Here is a 22,037-nt window from a genome sequence, read left to right on the forward strand (position 1 = left end):
GCCTAAAACTAGGTTATTTAGCTTGAAAAATACTTATATAACCACGACCACCACACCACACACACACACAGTTAGAAATCAATCTTTCAGTTAGGGCATATTTCTGACTATTCAGAAGATCATTTTTCTGCCTATTCTCAACTTAGTCAAAACAGATTGCCTGCTCTTAGAGAAGGAAATAGATGAGCTTCTTCTAGTATTAACATTTCCATGGTGAAGATTTTGATAGACTAAACACAGAGAGAAAACTCAGAATTCTTCCCAAGAGTCAAGAATCATGCTCTGCTCAATGAGGTCTGTAAACGAGCTGAATAGTTTTGATTTGGACTCTTCATGCTAAATAAAGGCCTAACATTTCACGTGCTGAACATTTCATCTACTGTGGAATGTGAACCCACAGATAACCTTTATTCCCATCCAACTGTTCATTAAGTACAGCACCGGATTATTTACTAAAATGTTTCAGATTTCCCAAAATGTAGCCATAATTATTATTTAAAAAATATCTTCAGACAAACCTACTTAGTTCTTCTTTCTTGACAAATATAAATTATTCTACTCCAAAATCACAAGACTAGAACTCTATGCTTTTATTCTTCATCTTAATGATCTAATACTTGATTTTCATTTAATGAGTTCGATTTTAAAGAAGATAATGCTACGTTATATGTTAACTAACATGTAAGTAGAAATTATAGGATGATATTGATCAGAGTCAAGAGTCTTACCTAACAGAACCAGAGCATTTTTTGGGAAATGCCTTGCAACGTAACCTCTTTACCTAAGTTACAGTGAACTTCCAAGTAACAGAAATTTTGTTTAGATGACAAATGACATAATGAAACACTAAGAAGAATCAAATGGGAAATGTGGTGTTTTTTTGTTTTAATTTTAACTTTTGAAGAGAAAAAAAATAATTCATATGAAATGCGTTAAAAACCAAAACAAAAACTTTGAAAGGAGCCTTCTTTCTAATGCAGACAGCTCACTCACTGTTCTGGAATTTTTACTACATATTTATAAAAATTAGATATTCTTCTTTAAAATGCCAGACAAAAAGCACTGAAATTTAAAAGACGTTTATTCTGATTTCTTTGGAAAACTAAGCTATGAAATGGTTTAGATTACTACATAAACACAAAGTGTTAGCTAGTTGGCAGTTTATTAAAATCACCACACAGGAAGGGATAGTTAGGGAGTTTGGGATGGCATGTCCACACTGCTGTATTTAAAATGGATAAACAATAAGGACCTACTGTATAGCACAGGGAACTCTGCTCAATTATGTAACAACCTAAATGGGAAAAGAATTTGAAAAAGAATAGATATACGTATATGTATAACTGAATCACTTTGCCGTACACCTGAAACTATTGCAACATTGTTAATCAACTATACTCCAATATAAAATAAGAAGCTTTAAAAAAGTAAAACAGAAATAAAATCACCACACATGATTTTACAGCTCTAGTTGCCAAAGATAGGTAATATTGAATTTTCCTCCTCTGATCGAAAATCTGAGTGACCATTTAACTTCATTTTATTTAGGCAGCAATAAACTAAAACACTTCCTGATTATATTCTCATTTTTCCTTAAAAGCAAAAACCTCATTACTAAAAAATACTGCTCATTAATGAGATGAAATGCCCAACAGAAAAATCAAATCATTTTCCTCCATCTTTTCAAAATTTGAGTTTCATACAAAAACCGTTATCATTTTATTTTAAAACAAGTACCAAAGCTAAGTAAGTTGCATATGTAAGACACTCATTATGGATACTTACTTCGTAGTATTTTTTAATGTATCGTCTAATGTCCATGATCAATTTGTTGCTCAGCTGTACCATAAAGGTCAGAGGCGAAGCCTTACAATCGATGTTACTGCAACGATACAAGCTGGGCTCCATATCGGTTCCCTACAGAAGTCAAGACAGACAAGTACACAAAAGGTTACAAAAGGTTTCTTGTGATTAAGAACTTACATGCTGTCCTGGTGTACAATATTTTAAATTCATTTTATTGGTAAGTTGTTTTTTAAACATCTTTATTGGAGTATAACTGCTTTACAATGGTTTGTTAGTTTCTGCTGTATAACAAAGTGAATCAGCTGTACCTATACATATATTCCCGTATCTCCTGCCTTTTGCGTCTTATTGGTAAGTTTTAAACCTTATTTTCTCAACCACTTTCCTCCCAAAGATCTCCTCAGTCACCACATACCTTCTACTCTTGCCACCATCGTAATGCAGTACAAAGCCAAAGGGAAAACCCTGAAATTATTTTTTTTACATTCAATACATGACAGACTACGGATAAAATAGTTTCCCCTGTGAAAATGCCAGTGAAGTCGCATTACTGGAAATAAACATCCTTCCTAGAGATACTGATCAAGAATTTAAATTTGCACTTAATTCATTCCAAGGCAAAGCAAGAGCGTTAATGACAACAGTTTGCTCCATACCGCCAACTTAATTTTAAGAATAAAGCCTAAAAATTAAGTTGTACACCACAAAGTGATCACTTATTGTTAGCTTAGCAAATCTAAAATTTCTGTAACCACTGCCCCCCAACAAATGAAATGTATTTGGGGGAGGGGAGAGAGGACGAGTAAAAATTTGAAAAAATGAACTATTAGTAGTTGGAGAAAACGTTTTGTTTTGTTTTAAACAAGGACAAAGCAAATGTAATATACAGGAAAACTGTTGGGGTTTCTGGAGCATTTGTTTTCCTTCTTGATACTTAAACATCTTGGTTTCCTGCTCCAATCTGGTACATAACCCTACCCCGCCTCACGAAGCAATTCCAGGTGGAAGAGATTTTAGAGCTTGACATCGGCTCTTCCACAGTTAGCCCATCTGCAAGTCGTCAAGCCTCCATGCAATTAACTATCTTATTTACAGCTGTAATGAAGCAAAACTCAAGGATTTAGCAAGTATTGCTGATCTGTGTCTGCCTCTTCCTTGCACTTGCTTCCAAAGACTGCTTTGTTTTGATTCAAAAAAATGCAAAACATCTGCTGTTTGTCCAAATTAACTTAAAATAATTACTTTTAATTTAGATAAAGGACATATTTTCTTTCAGTTTCAAGGTTTTACATGATTCTGCTGCCTACTCATTTGCCAATGGCTAGTACATGTATAACACTGCAGTGTAATCAAGTAGATTGGCCAAGTTTCAAGTTCTGATCCAAGGTCAATGATACATTTTTTGGCAGTACTTCTTTAGAGAAATGTCTCCCTGTGACTTTTTTAATGCCTGATATGCAAAGACAGCAGAAAAGATAATCAGAATACCTTTGTCAAAAAAGAGGCAAGTGGGATGTGTAAAGATAAACAAAAACTTTCCAAAAACACTTAGTTCCCATTAACTTGATTTAAGATAAAGGAAAATATTGCTCTAAGTCTTAATAAATTGGGCTGGGAGTGGAGAAATACAGGTTACTAATTAAGGAATTACAATAAAAATACTTTAAGATAATTCAGAATTTTTAAGAGATTCCATTTAAAAAACCAAGGCCAACCAAGGTTTCAAGCAGAAATAAGTAAGTTGTGAAGGCAGAATTCATATGATGCTAAAATTCTTTAAACACATAAAAACCTGTGTTTTCTTTTTCCTTTTTATACACATAGTAGAGAGAAAATGGACTTTACACTAGTTCACTCACAAAACAAACAAACAAAAGAAACAAAAGCAACTAACCGAACCATCGAAGACACTATCATAAATATTCTCAGTTCCACATACAGGGCATGGACATTTGAATCTTTCACAGTCCCTGTATTTCTCTTCATCCGTGAGCTGTGCTGGGCCACCAAGGAGAGCATCATTCTCTTCATCCTTGTGATAATGATGAACTCTAAATTGGGTGGGGTCAAGTCCTATTAATGTTAAAGAAAAAATAAATTCAGAAAGGTACAATTATTTAAAATCCCTTCTCCAAAACTACTCCAAAGAAGAGAAATCAGAAAAGAATTATTTCAAATTCATGCACATACTACACAACCATTTGAACTCAAGATAGAGGCTCATATCACCAAGACAAATGACTTCTTTTTTTAAGGAGATTATAAACAAAACAAGTAAACTGCACCAAAACAATGCAGAAACATTCCACTGGACATTTGTGTTTGGAAGCAACTACTTCTATAGGATGGTTTTACTATTTTCTTAGAGTTACAATGAAAAAAAAAAAAAAAGTTACACTGTTAAAATCTCCTAAAATCAAAGTATCACCATTAAAACTGAAAAGAGAGAATAAAAATCCCATTACGGAAAACAAGTTCACTGCTATTACAACTCCTTCAAGCGCAGACACCACTGCTAACCCTGATTTCAATGCAGTGGTCGATTCCATCTTGGCTCAGTAGTTAACAGCATGTAAGGTTGCAATCTAATTCAGTGGTTAAAATTCAGTAGCAGCATCTGAGTCAAAACTCAACAAGGTTTTTTCGGTGTTCTGAATTCAGAAATTTAAAATATGTGCAAAAACAATGAATCTTCAAATTCTATAGGCCAAACTGTCCCCGACAATAGTGAAGCCAAATATACCTTCTATATTTCAATCAAAACAACACAAGAAATCAATCGATGCATAGTTCACACTATCTTGTTTCCCGAAACTATTTGAGGAAAGAAATGATTGTAAGGCCAACCAATTTAACTTGCCTTTGACCAAAGCACATATGTCAAAATGTACTCTTTGGATTTACACTTAAAGATAATTATTCCACACTATATCTTATAACACTTTCTTGAAAGCATTCCTTAGCAATCCCGAAGAATTCTAGGCTTCTGAGTAATCTAAAGAAAGCTATCATTTGTTTTAGTATAAAGGTAAATAAGTAATAAAAACAGTCACTGAGCAAAAAAGTTCAAATACCAAAAACATCTAAAAATTACTGTAACTCTATCAACAGCTTGCATAGTTAGATAATCTAACAGATGTATTCAGAATTCAGTGACAAGATCCTAAATCCTATCTGGTCAATTGTTAAGTGACCTCTCTTTAATTATAGAAGACTTAGGGGCTGACTGACACAGTGGAAAGGTGCTGAACAAAGAATGAGAAGACTGAGACTTTGAGTCTTGGTTTTCTCACCTGAAAGATGGGGCTACTACCACCACCATGCACTTCTGAAGTTTAAATCGGATGTTAGGGACAAATCTTTTTCAATGGTGCCTATCACTGGTAAGCACCCAATAAATGCCATGTGAATGAAAAAATAAAATAGGAGATGAACACCATTTAATCCATCATTTAATATTCATTCAAAATTACAAATTTGGAAAAATATAGGAAACGCTCGTTCATGCTGCACAGCAAGTTAATAGCTGCTCTTTGTAGTAACTAATCAAAAGTATTTCCCAACATGATAGTGTATAATAAAAACAAAGACTACACATTCAAAACAAACTGAAAAACTGTTCTTAGTCATCACTTGGCCCCAAGACTCACTATACATTTTTATTTTACAAGTTACCTATAGCTTAAGAGCAACAGCAAGTTAGTGAAGTGCGGGGGAACATACACCCTCTCATTTAAAGACAAGAATGGGCAGAGGAGTAAGAGAGACCGTGCCCACGCCTGTGAATGGTGCCATTTCTTCTCTGTAGTGAAGGGCAACTGCTGCAAATTCCTGAACCTCTAGCTGTGAATCCAACGGTATTCACATAATGTCTTGCTTTATTCACGATTATGAGAAAGCAGCTCCACCTTTTCTCTGATGGTATAATTATTCATCAATTTCCCAGGCCAATACTATTCAAAAAGTAAGGAAAAAGAAAAATAGTAAGTGTTTTCTGAAAGACAAGCTTCTTTCACAACCTAAATATCAATGAACAAAACAAAGCTGGCTTTGCACACAGACAAAACTGGCTGGGCTCTAACGAGGAAGCAATGAAATCTCTTTCTAGGCCTCCCCACCAGCCATGCCCAGTGAGTGCACCTGAGGCTTGGGGAGGCCTGCCTGTTGAGCACACCACAACTGGACATGGGCTGCCTTGCTACTTATGGAAAAAAGCCCAGCAAGTGACCAAGAGTTATGAAAAATTATCACGCCTTATGAAATGCCTACTTTATTATTATTATTACTATTTTTTGCGGTACGTGGGCCTCTCACTGCTGTGGCCTCTCCTGTTGCGGAGCACAGGCTCCGGACGCGCAGGCTCAGCGGCCATGGCTCACGGGCCCAGCCGCTCCGCGGCACGTGGGATCTTCCCGGACCGGGGCACGAACCCGCGTCCCCTGCATCGGCAGGCGGACTCTCAACCACTGCGCCACCAGGGAAGCCCCAAATGCCTACTTTAAATGTCCATTTCCACAATCCTTATCTGCCCATGGCAGTAACAAAAACAAATGGCCTACCTAATTACTTCAGATTTATTCACAAGCTGATTTTTCTCAAGAGAAGGGACTTCACCTCAGCACTCTTGGCCATAAGTCAATGGTAAATTTTTTAAATATAAAGGGAGAAGATGGTGTAATTACCTTAAAATATTAGGTATATAACGATCCTTGTACAAGAAGTTACTTGGATACAAAAAAGTGATTTTCTTGGGAGGACAATTATATGTTCAACAGGCAAATCACGGAGGGCTAAGTTAAATCTTTTAAAGAAAACATAAAATTAGTCATGTTAAAAGTATGGATCATTGCTGCTGGAATCCTTTTTTAAGGTCAAAATCCATGCTTAAACCCCAAACTTATTCAACATATAAATCAACTTTTCCAAATCCGCACAAAATTGGCGATAAGCAGCTTATTTCGAAGTTTCGGGAAACTTAAAAAGTTTTACTGCTTCAACCATAACTCGTTAAGGCTGGAGCGGAAACAACAGGGAAAAAGTATCTGGTGCTGCCACCTAGAGGTAGATTCTGAATTTTAAAATGTACAAAACAGCTGCTACATAGAACTCCATTCGTAGTGACCGTCCCTCCAAAATGAAGCACTGCTGTCAGAAATGACATTACAGAAAAATCTTTATAATCACAGTTTCCATACATGCATATACAGGGCACAATCAATATTAAACTGCACACCATACAGTAAGTAATCACAGTAGTCTTTGAGCGAGCAAGAGATACAAAACTGAATTCCAAGTGCCTTATCTCTTCTAATGAGAGCTTTCTCTGAAAAACTGGCTTAAAGAGACAAACTTTATGCCCCAGCTGAAAAGAGATCTTCCACTTCTACTAGACTAGCTTCTGACAGATGACTTCAATCATTTGGTCCAGCACAGAGTAAAAGGAGGAGCAGCCTCCTTGGGCTTGGCACCAGTTAACGTGGGGGAAGAACAGGAGTGGAAATGATGTGCGCTTTAATTCAATCCTGTGGCTTGTCGTGACCCAGCCACACCGTTTTGCTTGGGCTGCAGTGGGGGGGGGGCGGGGGGCGGGTAGGGGAGGGCAACAACGACGAGACGGGACAGAGGGGCAGCGGAACGAAATTAAATTACTGTCATTTATAATTAGAAAACTTACAGGATCTCATATTATTTTGGCAACAGGATCAAAGCTCTCATGTTTCAAGAAGTATTTATAGAAAGTAACATCACAGGCACTGGAGGGGATGAGTTCAGCAGTGTCGTTTTATACTTAAGATCGCCACATTCTTATCACACATACCTCCAATGTAACACTTAGCACAGAATTATTTTTTTTACCACTGTATTTTCTAACAATTGTAAACTATCTGTTTTTAGAATGTTCACGTGCCTCCATTTCTAAGGAGTATTTAAAATACTCCAAACTCAAAGCATTAAGTTTAGAGGCTGATGCATTTGACTAAATAATCTTCTTCCTCCAAAAGACAAGGTCTCAATTAGTGCAACTGCAAAGAACCACAGTAAAGTCAATTACATGTGTTCATACAACTGGGGAAGAGGGAAAAAGCCATATGAATGAAACTCCAAATGAGTAGAGTAACTGGTATTCCCAAGCAGATGTCTGTAACATGAATCACTTAAGCTATTAGGGAAGCTAATTAATGAAGTCCTACTGTGAATATTTTTTTCTAAAAATTTCTTCTAGGAAATGAATCCTTTCCACGAATCCAAGCTTTCATATAGCTGGACTTCTTAGAGAACAATACACAAACTGAAAACTTAGTAGGATTAAAGAAAAAATATTTAATGAATTTTTAAAAGGCGAATGCTACATCCATAAAAAGCCTTGTAGTATAAGAAAATTCACAGCAGCTTTATTCATAATAAACATAAAGTGGAAACAATCTGATGTCCATCAACATGAGGATGAATAAACAAACTGGTATAATCTACCATGGAATACTACTCTGCAATGAAAAAGACAGAATACTGACATGCAACAAGATAGATGAATCTCAAAAATACGCTAAGTGAAAGAAGCTGAACATAAAAAGTATATAACAGAGGAGATTATTTATATAAAATTCTAGCATAGGCAAAACTAAACTATGGTCCTAGAAATCAGATGCGTGGCTGCTTCTGTGAGGGGGAGGGTATGGACTGGGGAGAGTACAAGGGAACTCTCTAGGCAATGGCAATATTGTTTTGATAAACTGCATAATACTCTTAACACTGTACATTTCATGGTACGTAAATTACACTTGAAAACAAAAACATTCCAAATAGAAGATGTTTGTGATATATATTTCCAAAGAACTCATTCAGAATATAAAAGGAATGCCTGCAAATCAATAAGAAAAAGCCAACTCAACAGGAAAGCAGAAAAAGACTTGGACGGCTCACAAAAGAAGATATTCAAATGGCCACAAAGCAGAACAGGTGCTCAACTTTATTAGTCATCAAAGAAACACAAATTAAGACCACAACATTATGCCACCACATAAAATGAAGAAGAGAGGAAACACCAAGTATTGGTAAGAATGTCGAGCACTCAAACACTGCTAGTAGGGGCTTCCCGGGTGGCACAGTGGTTGGGAGTCCGCCTGCCGATGCAGGGGACACAGGTTCGAGCCCTGGTCCGGGAGGAGCCCACGTGCCGCGGAGCGGCTGGGCCCGTGAGCCACAACTGCTGAGCCTGCGCGTCTGGAGCCTGTGCTCCGCAACGGGAGAGGCCGCGATAGTGAGAGGCCCGCGCACCGCGATGAAGAGTGGCCCCCGCTCGCCGCAACTAGAGAAAGCCCTCGCACAGAAACGAAGACCCAACACAGCCAAAAATAAATAAATAAATAAATAAATTTTTAAAAAAGATTGACTATGTAGACTATTTTTTAAAAAGTTTAAAAAAAACCCACTGCTAGTAGTGGGTCTAAATTAGTAGGACCCCTTTGGAAAATTGGTAATATCTACTAAAGCTGAACATACATGTCCCCTATGACCTAGCAGTTCTCCATCTAAGTATATACCCAACAGAAATATATACAATTGTTCAACAAAAGACATGTGCAAGAATGCCCAAAGCAGCACTATGCATAACCATGCAGAGTGGAAAGAACCCATAGGTAAGTCACACAGTGTGGTATATTCATACTAGACAGAAATGAAGTACGATCACATGGACCCATCTCACAAACATACTGAATGAAAGTAGCCAGACATAAAGAGTAAAGACACAATTTACACAGCTTCGAAATATAAGAAAACCTCATCTAGGATGTTAGAAGTCATGATAGTAATTTTCTGGTGGGGCATGGAGATAATTTCTAGAAGGAAATACGAGGGAGCTTCTGAGAATGTAGTAATATTTTGTTTCTTGAGCTCAGGACTGACTACACTGGTATGTGTTTACTTCAGGAAAACTCCTCAAGCTGTTCAGTTAGGCTTTTGCATACTTTTCTGTATGTATGTTACACAAGAAATTCACACTGATTTCTCATACCGTATACAAAAATAAATTCAAAATGGATTAGACTTAGATGTAAGACCTGAAACCACAGAACTCCCAGAAAAAACGTAAGTACATTCTTTGACATTGGTCTTGGCAATATTTTTCTGGACATGTCTTCTCAGGCAAGGGAAACAAAAGCAAAAATAAACAAACAGGACCACATCAAGCTAAAAAGCATTTGCACAGGGAAAGAAACTATCAACAAAATGAAAAGGCAGCCCAGTTAAATGGGAGAAGATTATCTGCAAATAACATATCTGATAAGGAGTTAATATCCAAAATATACAAAGAACTCATACAACTCAACACCAAAAAAACAAACAACCTGATTAGAAAAATGGGCTGAGAATGCGAATAGACATTTCTCCAAAGAAGACATACAGATGGCCAACAGGCATGTGAAAAGCTGCTCAACTTCACTAATCACCAGGGAAATGCACATCAAAACCACACTGAGATATTGCCTCACACCTGTCAGAATGGCTATCATCAAGAACACAACAAGTAACCAGTGTTATCAAAGATGTAGAGTAAAGGGAACCCTTGTGCACCGCTGGTGGGATTCTACATTTTTACAACCACTATAGAAAACAGTAATGAGGTTCCTCAAAAAATTAAAAATAGAACTGCCATACAATCCATACAGTTTCGCTTCTGGGTGTTTACCAGGAAAAAACAAAACACTAACTCAAGAAGATTCATTTACTGCAATGTTCATTGCAGCATTATTTACAATAGCCAAGATATAGAAGCGACCTAAGGGCCCATCAATAGATGAATGGATAAAGATGATGTGGTGTGTACACACACACACACACACACGAATATTGCTTAGCCATAAAAAATTGAAAGCTCGCCATTTTTGACATGGATGTATCTAGAGGGTATTATGCCAAGTGAAATAAGTCAGAGAAAGACAAATACCACATGATCTCACTATATGTGGAATCTAAAAGCCAAAACAAAAGGAAAACAGAGTCACAGATACAGAGAGCAAATGGGTGACTGCCAAAAGGGAGAGGGAGTCAGGTGGGGAAGGGATAGGCAAAGGGGATTAAGAGGTAGAAAGCTCCAGTTATATAATAAATAACTCATGGGGATGTAATATACAGCAGAACGAATATGGTCAATAATACTGTAGTAACTTTGTGTGGGGACAGAGGGTTATTCGACTTACTGAGGTGATCATCTCATAATGTTTGCAAATGTCAAATCACTACACAGTACACCCAGAACATAATATTGTACATCAACTATATTTCAATTAAAGAAAAAGAAAATTCACACTGAAGAAGGTAGGAAAAGTACTAAGTACCTCTCATGATATATGTGAGTTTGTTTCAAAATGTGTTAGATTGCAACCAGACATTATGTACCTCCTCACAGATGTACACACCATTACCTAGGAAGTCGGATTAGCAAAAACTAAAATAACCTGGACTGAAATATGGGCAGCTCTTTAGATCTAACTACCATTTTACAGGAAATAGATGGGACAGAGGGATGTGTTAAAGGATACCACTAGGATGCAATTGGCAAACTCCAGAAGAAGGGACGTTCCATATGACAAAAATCACGTTTCCTTAAATAAATTGGAAGGATCAAAAAGAAAAATAGAGAAGATTAACTATCATATGGACTCTGACTGGATTCCAATTCAAAGAAGGAGCTTCTTTTTAAAAGAAAAATGCATTCACAGTACGACTGGGGAAATACATTTATTGGGTATGTGATGAAATGAAGGAGTTGTGGAGTTTTTTTCCTAGTGATAATATTGTAGTTATGCTGAAAAGGGGGAAACCTTGTCTTTTAGAAATACAAAATGAAATATTTAAAGATAAAATGATATGTTATCTAGAATTCACTTCAAAATCATCAGAGGAGATGAAGAAAAGGGAGGAACATTGGCCACAGTTGCACATGGCTGAAGCTGGGTGATGAGCATCTGGGGGTTTCTTACACAGTTTTCTCTCCTATTGTACATGTTTGGAATTTTCCATAACAAAAAAGTTTAAAACACTGCAGGATCTAATTTAATGATAAACAACTGACGATACAAGTGGCAAAAAGCTGAAGCTGCCTTCCACCAACAACAAACCTCTCCATAAGATAAACGGAAATTTTCTGAGTATTTTAAAAGAAATAATATCCAAACCTTTGGGTTAAATAAACTCCCAAGAGTCTTGTTGTCCTGCAAAAGATAACTCCCAAAATCTTGATGAAAATAAAAAAATTCTGCTGGACAGCACTCTCATAACCGCATGTGATTATTTGTAATGCCCTTGATGACAGCCCTGAAAGTGAATTTTCACTTAATGAAACCTGTACCTCTGAACAGGAAAAAAACACTTATTTTTAGACCTGACAAAACATAGTAACTTTATGCTGAAAAATTATTTGGAAAATAAAATAACACAAATAAAACAACAGACCAAGACTGCTTCTCTTACACAAAGGCCTCTCCTCTCCAGCTATGTTGGTAGATAACAAAAAACACAAAACACAAAAAACCCCGTTTTTTTCCCTTCTCATTCTGTAAAAACTGTCTTATTTTTAGGATTAAGAGTATTTATATTTTTTCACCAAGGAGGAACCTAATATTCACCACCTTTACTTGTTTCTGTCTTATTCATATGTATACATTTAACATAGTTTAAGTATCTGTGCACAATGCTGTATTCAGCTTTTCATTTGTTACGTCTTACCACATTCTTCTATAGGCTACACACAATCTTGACGTCACTTTAGTATGCTTAGATGATCTTAAAAAATTTGATCTATAATTAATAATACAATATTATATACTTGAAAGTTCCTGCGAGTAGATCTTAAGCATTCTTACCACACTTCCCCCGCCCCAAAACAGTTAACTACGTGAGGTGATGGATGTGTTAATTATCTCGATCTTGGTAATCATTCTACAATATAAACGTGCATCAAATCATCACATTGTACGCTTTAAAAGCATACAATTAGGGAATTCCCTGGTGGTCCAGTGGTTAGGACTCAGCACTTCCACTGCTGGGGCCCCAGGTTCCAACCCTGGTTGGGGAACTAAGATCCCAAAAGCCGCACAGCGTGGCATGCATGCGCGCGTACATACATACATACGTACGAACATAAAATTATATTTGCTAATTATTCCTCAATAAAGTTATAAATTTTTAAAAAACTGATCTAACTTAAATAATTTGAGAAATCCCCATTTTCCTTTGGAAACTCCAAGCTTTACAAAGTCAGAGTTCGAAATCACTACACAAAGCAATTATTCTAAACATGCTCTGGTGCGGCTCCAAGTTCTTAGAGGTGTGCCTGAGTCAAACGGGCAGCATTACCTCGGGCCCTCAGCACAGGGAGCCGGTGACACAGAAACAAGCACCGTGTGCTCGCCTTATAGGGACTGCGGTGCAAGGCGGTGCAATGGATACCCTTCATGAGGCTCTCTGTGAATTCCCTTGTGTGCCCTGAAGAGTAGCTGGGATGGCCTGGGCTACCCCTGGGAGTCGGGGCCCTGCTGCTTATCACTGGGCTGGAAGGACAAGTGGGAGGAGGGGACAGGCAGCCACTCCCGACTCCACACTGGCCTCTGCAAGGCACATGCCCACAATGCCTCAAACGCCTCCATTTTTATAAACTCTTCCCGGGTGGCCCCAGCGAGAAGTGGTCTCTGCTTCCCCCAAACACACTGTAACTCCTTTATTCTACCTCTTTGGCGACATGCACTTGCGCTGTCCACTAGACTTCCCCGCAACAGGGAAATCGACTCAACAGGCTGGGCTGTGATGTGAGTCAAGGAGCCATGGCTGACTCAACTTCGTATCCCTCACAGCACCCATTACGCTGCTGAGCACAGCAGGTCTTCAACGTTTATCTGTTCCATGGATGCATAAGTAGGTTGGGACTAAGTAGGCTGGGAGCACGAACCATTTGATAATGCGCTTGGAACGGCGCTCCAGCCTGGAAGGGGCAGTTCTTACCCACCGAGAAGACTTACTATCCTACGCTGCATTTGGTGTGATCTCACTTCTGAAATTTAACTATGAATTATATCACAGAAAATATTTTTTTGGAAATGCTGGTCATGTACATACATTCTTCTGAGAGCTTCATCATGAAAAAAAGGCAAAGTCTTGATCAACAAAGTAATGCCTGAGGCACTTGCTGGTGGCATCCTTCCACTCCCCAACCACCTGTGCTTTTCCCCCACGGCCACCCCACCACCTTTTGTAGGTATATCTCCCCGGGTCTACCAAAGGCACCCCCAAACATGGCGTGGCCTGCTGCTGCACTTAATTTCTTAGAAGATATCACGGTACCCTGTCTACTGACAAAAAGTACCTTCTGTAAGGTGGGTGGTATGGACCATTTTTTCAAAGGGGAGATTTTTACTTCCCAGTCTAACTCAGGAACACAGTGGGTTAAGTGTGCTGCCTTGTTCTAAGCACTACTTTCACAGATTAAATTTTAAATTCTCATGTTCTTCAAACATCAATAATTTCTCAGGACCAATGAAAAAACTGCCCTGATAGTCAAATGCCTGAAATTTTATCACTGACCATGAAGAAAGGTATTTGACAGTTATTGTACAAATCGTTCCTCGTCGGAGGAAAGACATTATATAATTTTAAGTACTGTTGTGCATAAAATATAAATTTATTAAAAGATGAAATTCAGGAATGAACTTTAGAATATTCTAATCCCCAGCCTGTTTTGCTAGGTACAGAAGATTATTTGGATGTTGGAGCATACTGTGAATATTTCACCCACAGAAAATAGAGAGTTTTCATTAGAAAAAGAGAGAAAAAAAAAACCTATAGTCTGGAGAACGAAAGCTGAGAGTTCCAAGTTTTAGTGGCCATGTTTCCCATAGGGCTATTGTATAAGAAGAGTAATACTACATTTTTTTTCTATTCACAGATGCTAAAGAGTAAAATTTAGCTTTATTTAAGCCCAACAGCAATAATCTTGCATGGGTTTCAGAAAAATGATACACATTTTACTGTGGGAGAATGAGGACCATTAGTTATTAGGGAGAACAAATTATTCTCTTTCAATACAACAGACTTATTCATTCACTCATTTAACAGACTGTCCTCTCTCCTTTTCACTGAAACGACCTTCCCATACAGAACACCTGGCCATGCAACATGCCACCAGACAGACTTCAGGAGGTATCCTGACGGGGAGAAATAGAGAATTTCCAAAGTGAAGCCACAGGATAAAACCAACACTTGATGCTTGCCTTTCATTTCAAGGAAAGCAGTATAAAAGCAATAGCAAAAGAAGTAGTTGAAAAATATAGTTGCTCTCCACAAAAGAGCCTTAAAAATAAAAACTCATGAACTTAATAATTTTCCTAAATGAAATTATGCCATTATTCCCGATTTCTTTATACTAGCTAAAAGGACAAAGTAGCGAACTTCACTGAAGTTTCTACACTGTCATATGTTTGATTCATCAAAGATAAAAACTACGTTAAAGGCAAGAGAATTATTTTATGTCTGTGATTAGGCAGCTGGAGGGCTTGTATTTTATGTATAATTTGCAGACTTCAACTTAACGGTGTCAGTTCACTATAACGGCAGTTTTTTTTTAATATAAAGAAAACAGATTTGGAACTTTAAAAACAAATTACAGTAATTGTATGCCTATAGCTTGCACCTCTTAGAAACCATGCACCCCTAACACTCCTCCCCTTACTTCCCCACCACTTCCCTATCTCCTCCCTTCTCCTCTAAAACCAAAGGCTAAGTGAGAACTGATAACAGGGGCCTCAAATCCCCTAGTGAAGAACAGCCACCCTAATTTTCCCTTGGGGTAGAGGAATAAAGGACGCAGATCAAAACGCAGCTCCCAAATAGGGCAGGGGGCAAATGCCTGCAAAGATCTGCCCAGCAAGCTTCAATGTTTTCTACAGATCTTCATGGTGACTGGCGCTTGCTGTTCTGCCCTCCATTACTGTGGACCCTCCTGTGAGCAAAGAGGGAGAGATAAAGGACTAGGAGGTTTACCACGAACGTAGATAGGTATGTGGATACCATTGGTGATGGCCGAGGCTGTGGTGGGCGGGGGCACACTGTGCAATGATGACAACTTCACGTGTCTTCGGCGTAAGCACCGCTGCCAAACAGCAGAAGACAAAAACGAGAAAAAGAAGGTACAAAGGGGAGTGGCAGCAGCTCCTTCAGAGCTAGAAACACAGGCCCTTCAGCAGCTCCAAGCGGCTACCTGGCACCGAGAGCTTTCAGGTGATGGGGTAGGAGAGATGGGGATGTGCTGAGACCACGCACAAGCATGATGGGTCCCCTCTGTAGGCTGAGCCCGGTCAGTAATAGCAAGAACACTCTGAAGATGGGGCCCACTAGGCTACTGGCTTGGAAAATGATTTGTGAAAACTGGATTCATACGACAGTCACAGCGATGAGAAAGTTTCCTCTTTAAGCAGCCACAATCCGCCTGCTGCTTAACTGATATGAAAATGATCTTAAATATGACCCTGCAACCAACGAAATCAGTCTGGTCTCCTCCAGGTATGGCCAGTCTTGAGACATCTGAGCAGGCATCAGGCGGTTTACCAGCCAGGCTCCACCGCCTTCCACTCTACAGCTCTTCTGCCGAAAACACAAGGCTCCAGCCTTATCTGTTAAACGGTACTCACAAGATGAGGCTTGCTCCAGCTATCTCTCCTCGGCTCAGGGCCACTGCAAAATTCAGAACCAAAGAAGGAAAGGGCAATGGTGAGCCTATGAACCAGGCTCTTGATGATCCAAATGGAAAACCTGGAAGATCTACTCTAAAAAACAAATGCTTCTGCTGAGGGGCTGTCAGCAGGGCTGGGGGTTTGCAGTGGGGCGAGGAGGAAGCACAAAGATGAAGCTCCCGGGCCTTCACACCCACGCCACCACGCTCCTGGCCGAGGGCATGTGTCACAGCCTCCCAGAGCTAAGAAGAGGTGGTGGCTACAAGCACAAGCTTTGCGGTCACGCAGAGCCGCGTCCCAGACCAACCACGGTTGGCCACTCACTAGCTATGTGACAAGACCAAGTTAGTTACCTCTCTAAGCCCCAGCTTTCTTCTCCATAAAATGAAGGCAACAACGTGGCCTCATGGCGTTACTGAAAGGATTAAATGAGATAACATATGCAAAGTACTTATTACAGTTTCCAATAGAGTAAGCACTCAAGGCAGAGGAGAGAAAAAAGAAGGAAGCTAAAAAATATTGTGCACTTACACTCCCTCCTCCTAGCTGAGGATTTATAAACATCATCAAATACAACTCAACTTTGAGAATACATTATATGATGATCTGGGTAGCAGAATTTTATCTTCCTAATTATGTTTTGCTTAGGCAAATGTCAAAAATGAGTTTCCACTTCTAGAGCAGACACTGATGCTGGGGGTGGGGTGGGGCGGGACCCGCTGGCGGGAAGGAGCTCAGAAACATATTCAACAGGGGGCAGTGTGGAAAGTATGTGACTTGATGATTCATCTGTCCGGTCTCAGTCCACAAACGCACAGAAAGCTAACTGCGTGCAAATCCCAGGGACTAGAGGAGTTTGAACATATTTCTGCAGAGGCCTGGCAGGGGGCTGGGGCGTGGCCCCAACAGGCGTTCACTGCGCACTCCCCCTGCCCAGGCCTGTGCAGAGCATCTCACATGTATCAGTAATCGCTCCCTCAGAGCAACTCTAGAAACCAAGGCTGAGACCAAGCTTCAGAGGCTTGCCAAAGCCGCAGAGCACGTGAGCGACAGAAGCAGCGTTTGAACCCAGATCCCTATGATGCCAAAGCCCGTGTCTTAAGCCAGACTTATTCAATGAGAAGAGGAGGAGGATTTTCCATGAAGCATGGAGAGATTTAGCAATGCCACACTTAGGGGACCCTGAGTACACTAAATAAGAAGTCAGGCTAGAAATACAGGTTGGAGCTAGAAAGTTAGTCTATAACTGCCGAAATCAGAGACTGTAAGACGTCAGTGGCAACTGGACTTATAGACAGTGAGGAGTCAGCCAAGGACTTTATTAGGCACTTATTCTAAGAATATTCATCTTTGTGTACAATGGGATAGAGAGCAGAGAACTTAAAGCAATGTAACTCTCAACATGCTGGTCATCTAGAAAGGAAATCAGGGCTGGTTATGAAATACATTTCTAAGCAAGAGATGACCATCTGGTGACCTGGCAAAAAGTCTGAGAAACAATGAGCTTGCAGGGTTGGCTGGCACCTCCAGAGTGATGAGAAATTAGGAATCGACTAATTCCTAGAAGATAATGAGTCCAGTTTTAGAAGAATTTTTAAAAGCGAGAGCAGGATACTCAAAAGGAATCGAATACAACAAGTTAAACGTTTTAATGTTAAAAAAGCTGTGTATTCTCACTCCATACAAAAACACATTTAGAGACTGAGACAAGAGCAAACAATAATCAAGATACAATGAATCTTCTTATTAAGTGAAGTTCACTGATTAAAGTGACAACGATGTAGGGACCTCCCTGGTGGCGCTGTGGTTAAGCATCCACCTGCCAATGCAGGGGACACGGGTTCGAGCCCCGGTCCGGGAGGATCCCACATGCCGCGGAGCAACTAAGCCTGTGCGCCACAACTACTGAGCCTGCGCTCTGGAGCCCACGAGCCACAACTACTGAGCCCACGTGCTGCAACTACTAAAGCCCATATGCCTAGAGCCCGTGCTGCACAAGAGACGCCACCACAATGAAGAGTAGCCCCCACTCGCCGCAACTTCGCGCACAGCAATGAAGACCCAACGCAGCCAAAAATAAATAAATTTTTAAAAATAAATTAAAAAAAATAGCAACAACAATGTATGCTCAGAGACTAGGAGGGCACCGAAAATCTTCTCTTATCCTTCCTTTTGCCGCCTCTCTCTCTCCCTACTCATCACCTGCTGACGCAGAGCCTACCCTGGAGCAGGCATGTGCTCACAGAGGTAGCAAGCCTGTGGGGTTCATATAGGAGGGGAGACAGACATTAACCAAATAACCACAAAAATAAATGCTCAGCTACAAACAAAGAGGTGCTTGACATAGTACCGTATCTCTCAACAGGGCTCCTGATGGTTAAGGGATGAGCGCACGGGCTGCTGTTGCCCGGCAAGGGGCTATGTGAGTTCGGGACACTTACCTAACCACGTTGCAATGAGGACAGCATCAATTCCATCTATTGGCTCACAGATTCGAGCCACAACTGGGTGGATCTGCTGGGCCAGGTAGTACTGGGTGTCAATGCTTAAACTGTCCTGCTTCTGCAGCTGCTCGGGTGCATAGGCCCTCTGACTCCCACTGAGGTTTGACCCATCCTACAAGAGGACACAGTACACGTAAAGTTGTGAGAAATTCAATCGCGAGTACTTGCTTGGACAAAGAGAGGGACAGCAATTCAAATTTTATACATTCAATTCCAAACACCACGAAATCCTTTCGGACAACAGTTCTAACTTGATGTATTCAATTCCAAACACCGAGAAGTCCTCTGACCTATTGGTGAACATTTCATATGCACCCAACAGGAGGAAGATCAAGGAGAACGACTCGCCCGCTGTCCAGGAATGTAAATCCAGCATGTGTTGTGTTCTATTTTTTGTTGAAACTCAAAACCAACAAGATGGCACGACTAGGTTAAACAATTCCACCTGCCATATCACAGAAACACACAGGGAAGACTTGATAACAAAGGCCTTTTAGGAGTCACGACAAAAAAATGTGTGACCCTTTTATTATGTTAACTCAATCCCTCCTTGCGAGAATTCTAGTCGTATTATCATCTTAAAGACAGGGTGTGTGTCTGTGGGGGGGGGCAATATCTCTCAATGAGAGCTGTATGTATCACTGAGAAGCAAATGAGCAAGGGGAAGAGACCAGCACACAAAACCCAAGAGCAGTAACTTACGTACAAGATATAATAGGTAAGAGTAAAATTAAGAAAGTTGCCTTGGTGGGGTAGAGTGCTCTAGGAGCAAACTATTTGGCCACTGGAAGGGCATGCCATTTTGCGCTGTTTACGCGGCTCTTCCTCAAGGAAAGGAAGAAGGGCCAGAGAGCCTCTTTTCAAGGCCGTCCTCTTCTCTTTACTGTCTAAAAGTAAAAGTTGTGAAACGCTATATAACTGGCCCATATACAGTCCCTGTGGGTGATGTCATCATCATCTGTGAATCGAAAACCCATCACTCTACTGGACCAACATCCAACAACTCGCTCCACTCTTCCTCTTGTCTGCAACAACAGAATTTATTATTCAGATTCGTAAATTTTAACTATTCACAGTGCTCAGCTGCTCTGCAAAACTGATTATAATGTGAATCCTACTCTTTCAATCCTGCTACAATCTGTCCCTTTCTCAGCTCAGTGCCCAGCCCAAAGCAGAGGCAACCTTTCATACTGTTGTCTTACCACAAACTGGAAGCAGTGGCCTCTTTCTCTGGCCAGGCTCCTGATGGAAACAAACTGGGATGTTTATCAACTAGGTTCTACCTATGCTAAGATATAATGAAACAACTAGAAAGGAAGCAAACCTCAGATTAAAAGACTTGCTTATAATTATTTTTCAGGACTTCACGATACAGTAAAAGAAATTAGGCAGAATTAATCAACTTTAATTGTTGCCTGTTTAGAAGTTTCATTTGTTAGATGAGAGTAAGGTGACAGCCAGTGACAAAAAGAGTGTGAAAAATCCTTGGGCAGTGTCTTTATGCACCACAACTATATTCAGACTGCCTTTTAACAAACACATGAAATCTGACTGATTTATAGAATTGTAGGTTTTTTTCGAAACTGGTCTGTCCTTAAGATGATAGTAATGTTGAGTTTAAAAATCTTTAATAAAGAATAAAAACAAAATTTGTAGAGGCAAATTATTATTTTTTAAAAAATGACCCTTGAGTTACTTTCCAATATATCATTAGATGTTCTCATGTCAGGCATGTCTGTAAAAAAACAGTTGAAAAAGTTCTAAGCATATTCTCAGTTGAAAAAGTTTTTCCCAAACATATTTCTTATTGTATGTGAAAACATCTGAGCTCAAACATGACTAAATTCAAAAGAACTGGTAAGATGACAGGTTTTCCTGTGTTACGTTGGGAAAACATTTAGGCTGTAACATAAGACATATCCCTCAAAGACCTAATTCTCAAACCCATGGTATATGCAAAAACACACCCCATACACCTTTAAAAATAGACTGAGAAGCAATGCTGGTCTTCCTTGAAGTGCCCATATAGTAATTTGTGAACTTCTCAAAGTACTTACTTTACAGAGACAACCAGATACAGACAATTCATTCAAAACTATGCGGTCATCTTTAGTAGGAAACCAATGGAAAAAAAGTTTTAACAGGTGACAAGTGGGGCCTTTAAAACAATTATGTTAAAGGCATGCCTTATGAAAATTATGTCCAATGAAAGTTAAATAATTAAGGATTTAAAACTTAACCAACAAGTGGAAGTTGATTTAAGATCTCAGCAAATAATTCACATGGTTTAATAAGACTATGAACTATAATATAAATTACATACCACAAACATTACTCTCTGAATTCAACTGAACTTATAGTCTGAATAAGTTATAAGTAGAGTACTATATTCAAAATGTAAACTTTAAACAAAAAGGAACCTGTTTAGGAGATAGGTTATTCTTGGAGGGCACCTTTGCTTAGAGCAGCAAATAGTTCTCCTAAAAATGTGTCATCATACATTTTGAGAATCGTATTCTAAAAATATAATTGCGTTAGGAAAGAGGAAGAATAACCTGAGTGCTTAAAAGCAAAAGAAGTAGGCAGCTTTGGTTACCAAACATGCTGAAAGTGGGCATGTCCCACTGCTGGGGGACAAAGGCAAATTAAAGTCCTACAGCTTTTCCTGGGATACAGTTAGAAGAATAAATCAATAAAAGAAACATGAACTGCTCTCTTAACAAGCAAATAAGTTAACACCCAGCACCAGTCGAATGGGAAAAGGGTTGAAAAATCCATCAAATTGGATTTAGCATCAGCATTTTGAGCTTTTCTTATATCAGTAAGACCCAAGAAGAAGAAATCAAAAGACCTCAATATTCAGACAACAAGGAATATAAGCTTGACCTTTGAAACACATTGATCATAGGACCATACATCTCCATTCCAGGTTTAGCCAAAACATAATTGTGGCTTGATTTCACTTTTAGATGCTATTTCAGAAAACCTATATAATTTTTCAAAG

The 22,037-nt window shown here is 39.4% G+C and overlaps 1 protein-coding gene across 2 annotated transcripts in view; it reads right to left on the reverse strand.

Moving 5' to 3' along the window:
• POLA1 (DNA polymerase alpha 1, catalytic subunit) overlaps window positions 1-22,037 on the reverse strand; it is a 294,285-nt gene that overhangs the window by 141,820 nt on the left and 130,428 nt on the right. For both annotated transcript variants that reach the window (XM_059050625.2, XM_067022985.1), the window contains 3 exons: window positions 18,971-19,145; window positions 3,701-3,879; window positions 1,786-1,917 (listed from right to left, as the gene is read on the reverse strand). In XM_059050625.2, coding sequence (XP_058906608.1) covers window positions 1,786-1,917; window positions 3,701-3,879; window positions 18,971-19,145 — 486 coding nt within the window. The remainder of the gene's footprint in view (window positions 1-1,785; window positions 1,918-3,700; window positions 3,880-18,970; window positions 19,146-22,037) is intronic.

Source organism: Kogia breviceps, chromosome X (assembly GCF_026419965.1).
Source record: "Kogia breviceps isolate mKogBre1 chromosome X, mKogBre1 haplotype 1, whole genome shotgun sequence".
NCBI classification, from domain to species: domain Eukaryota; kingdom Metazoa; phylum Chordata; class Mammalia; order Artiodactyla; family Physeteridae; genus Kogia; species Kogia breviceps.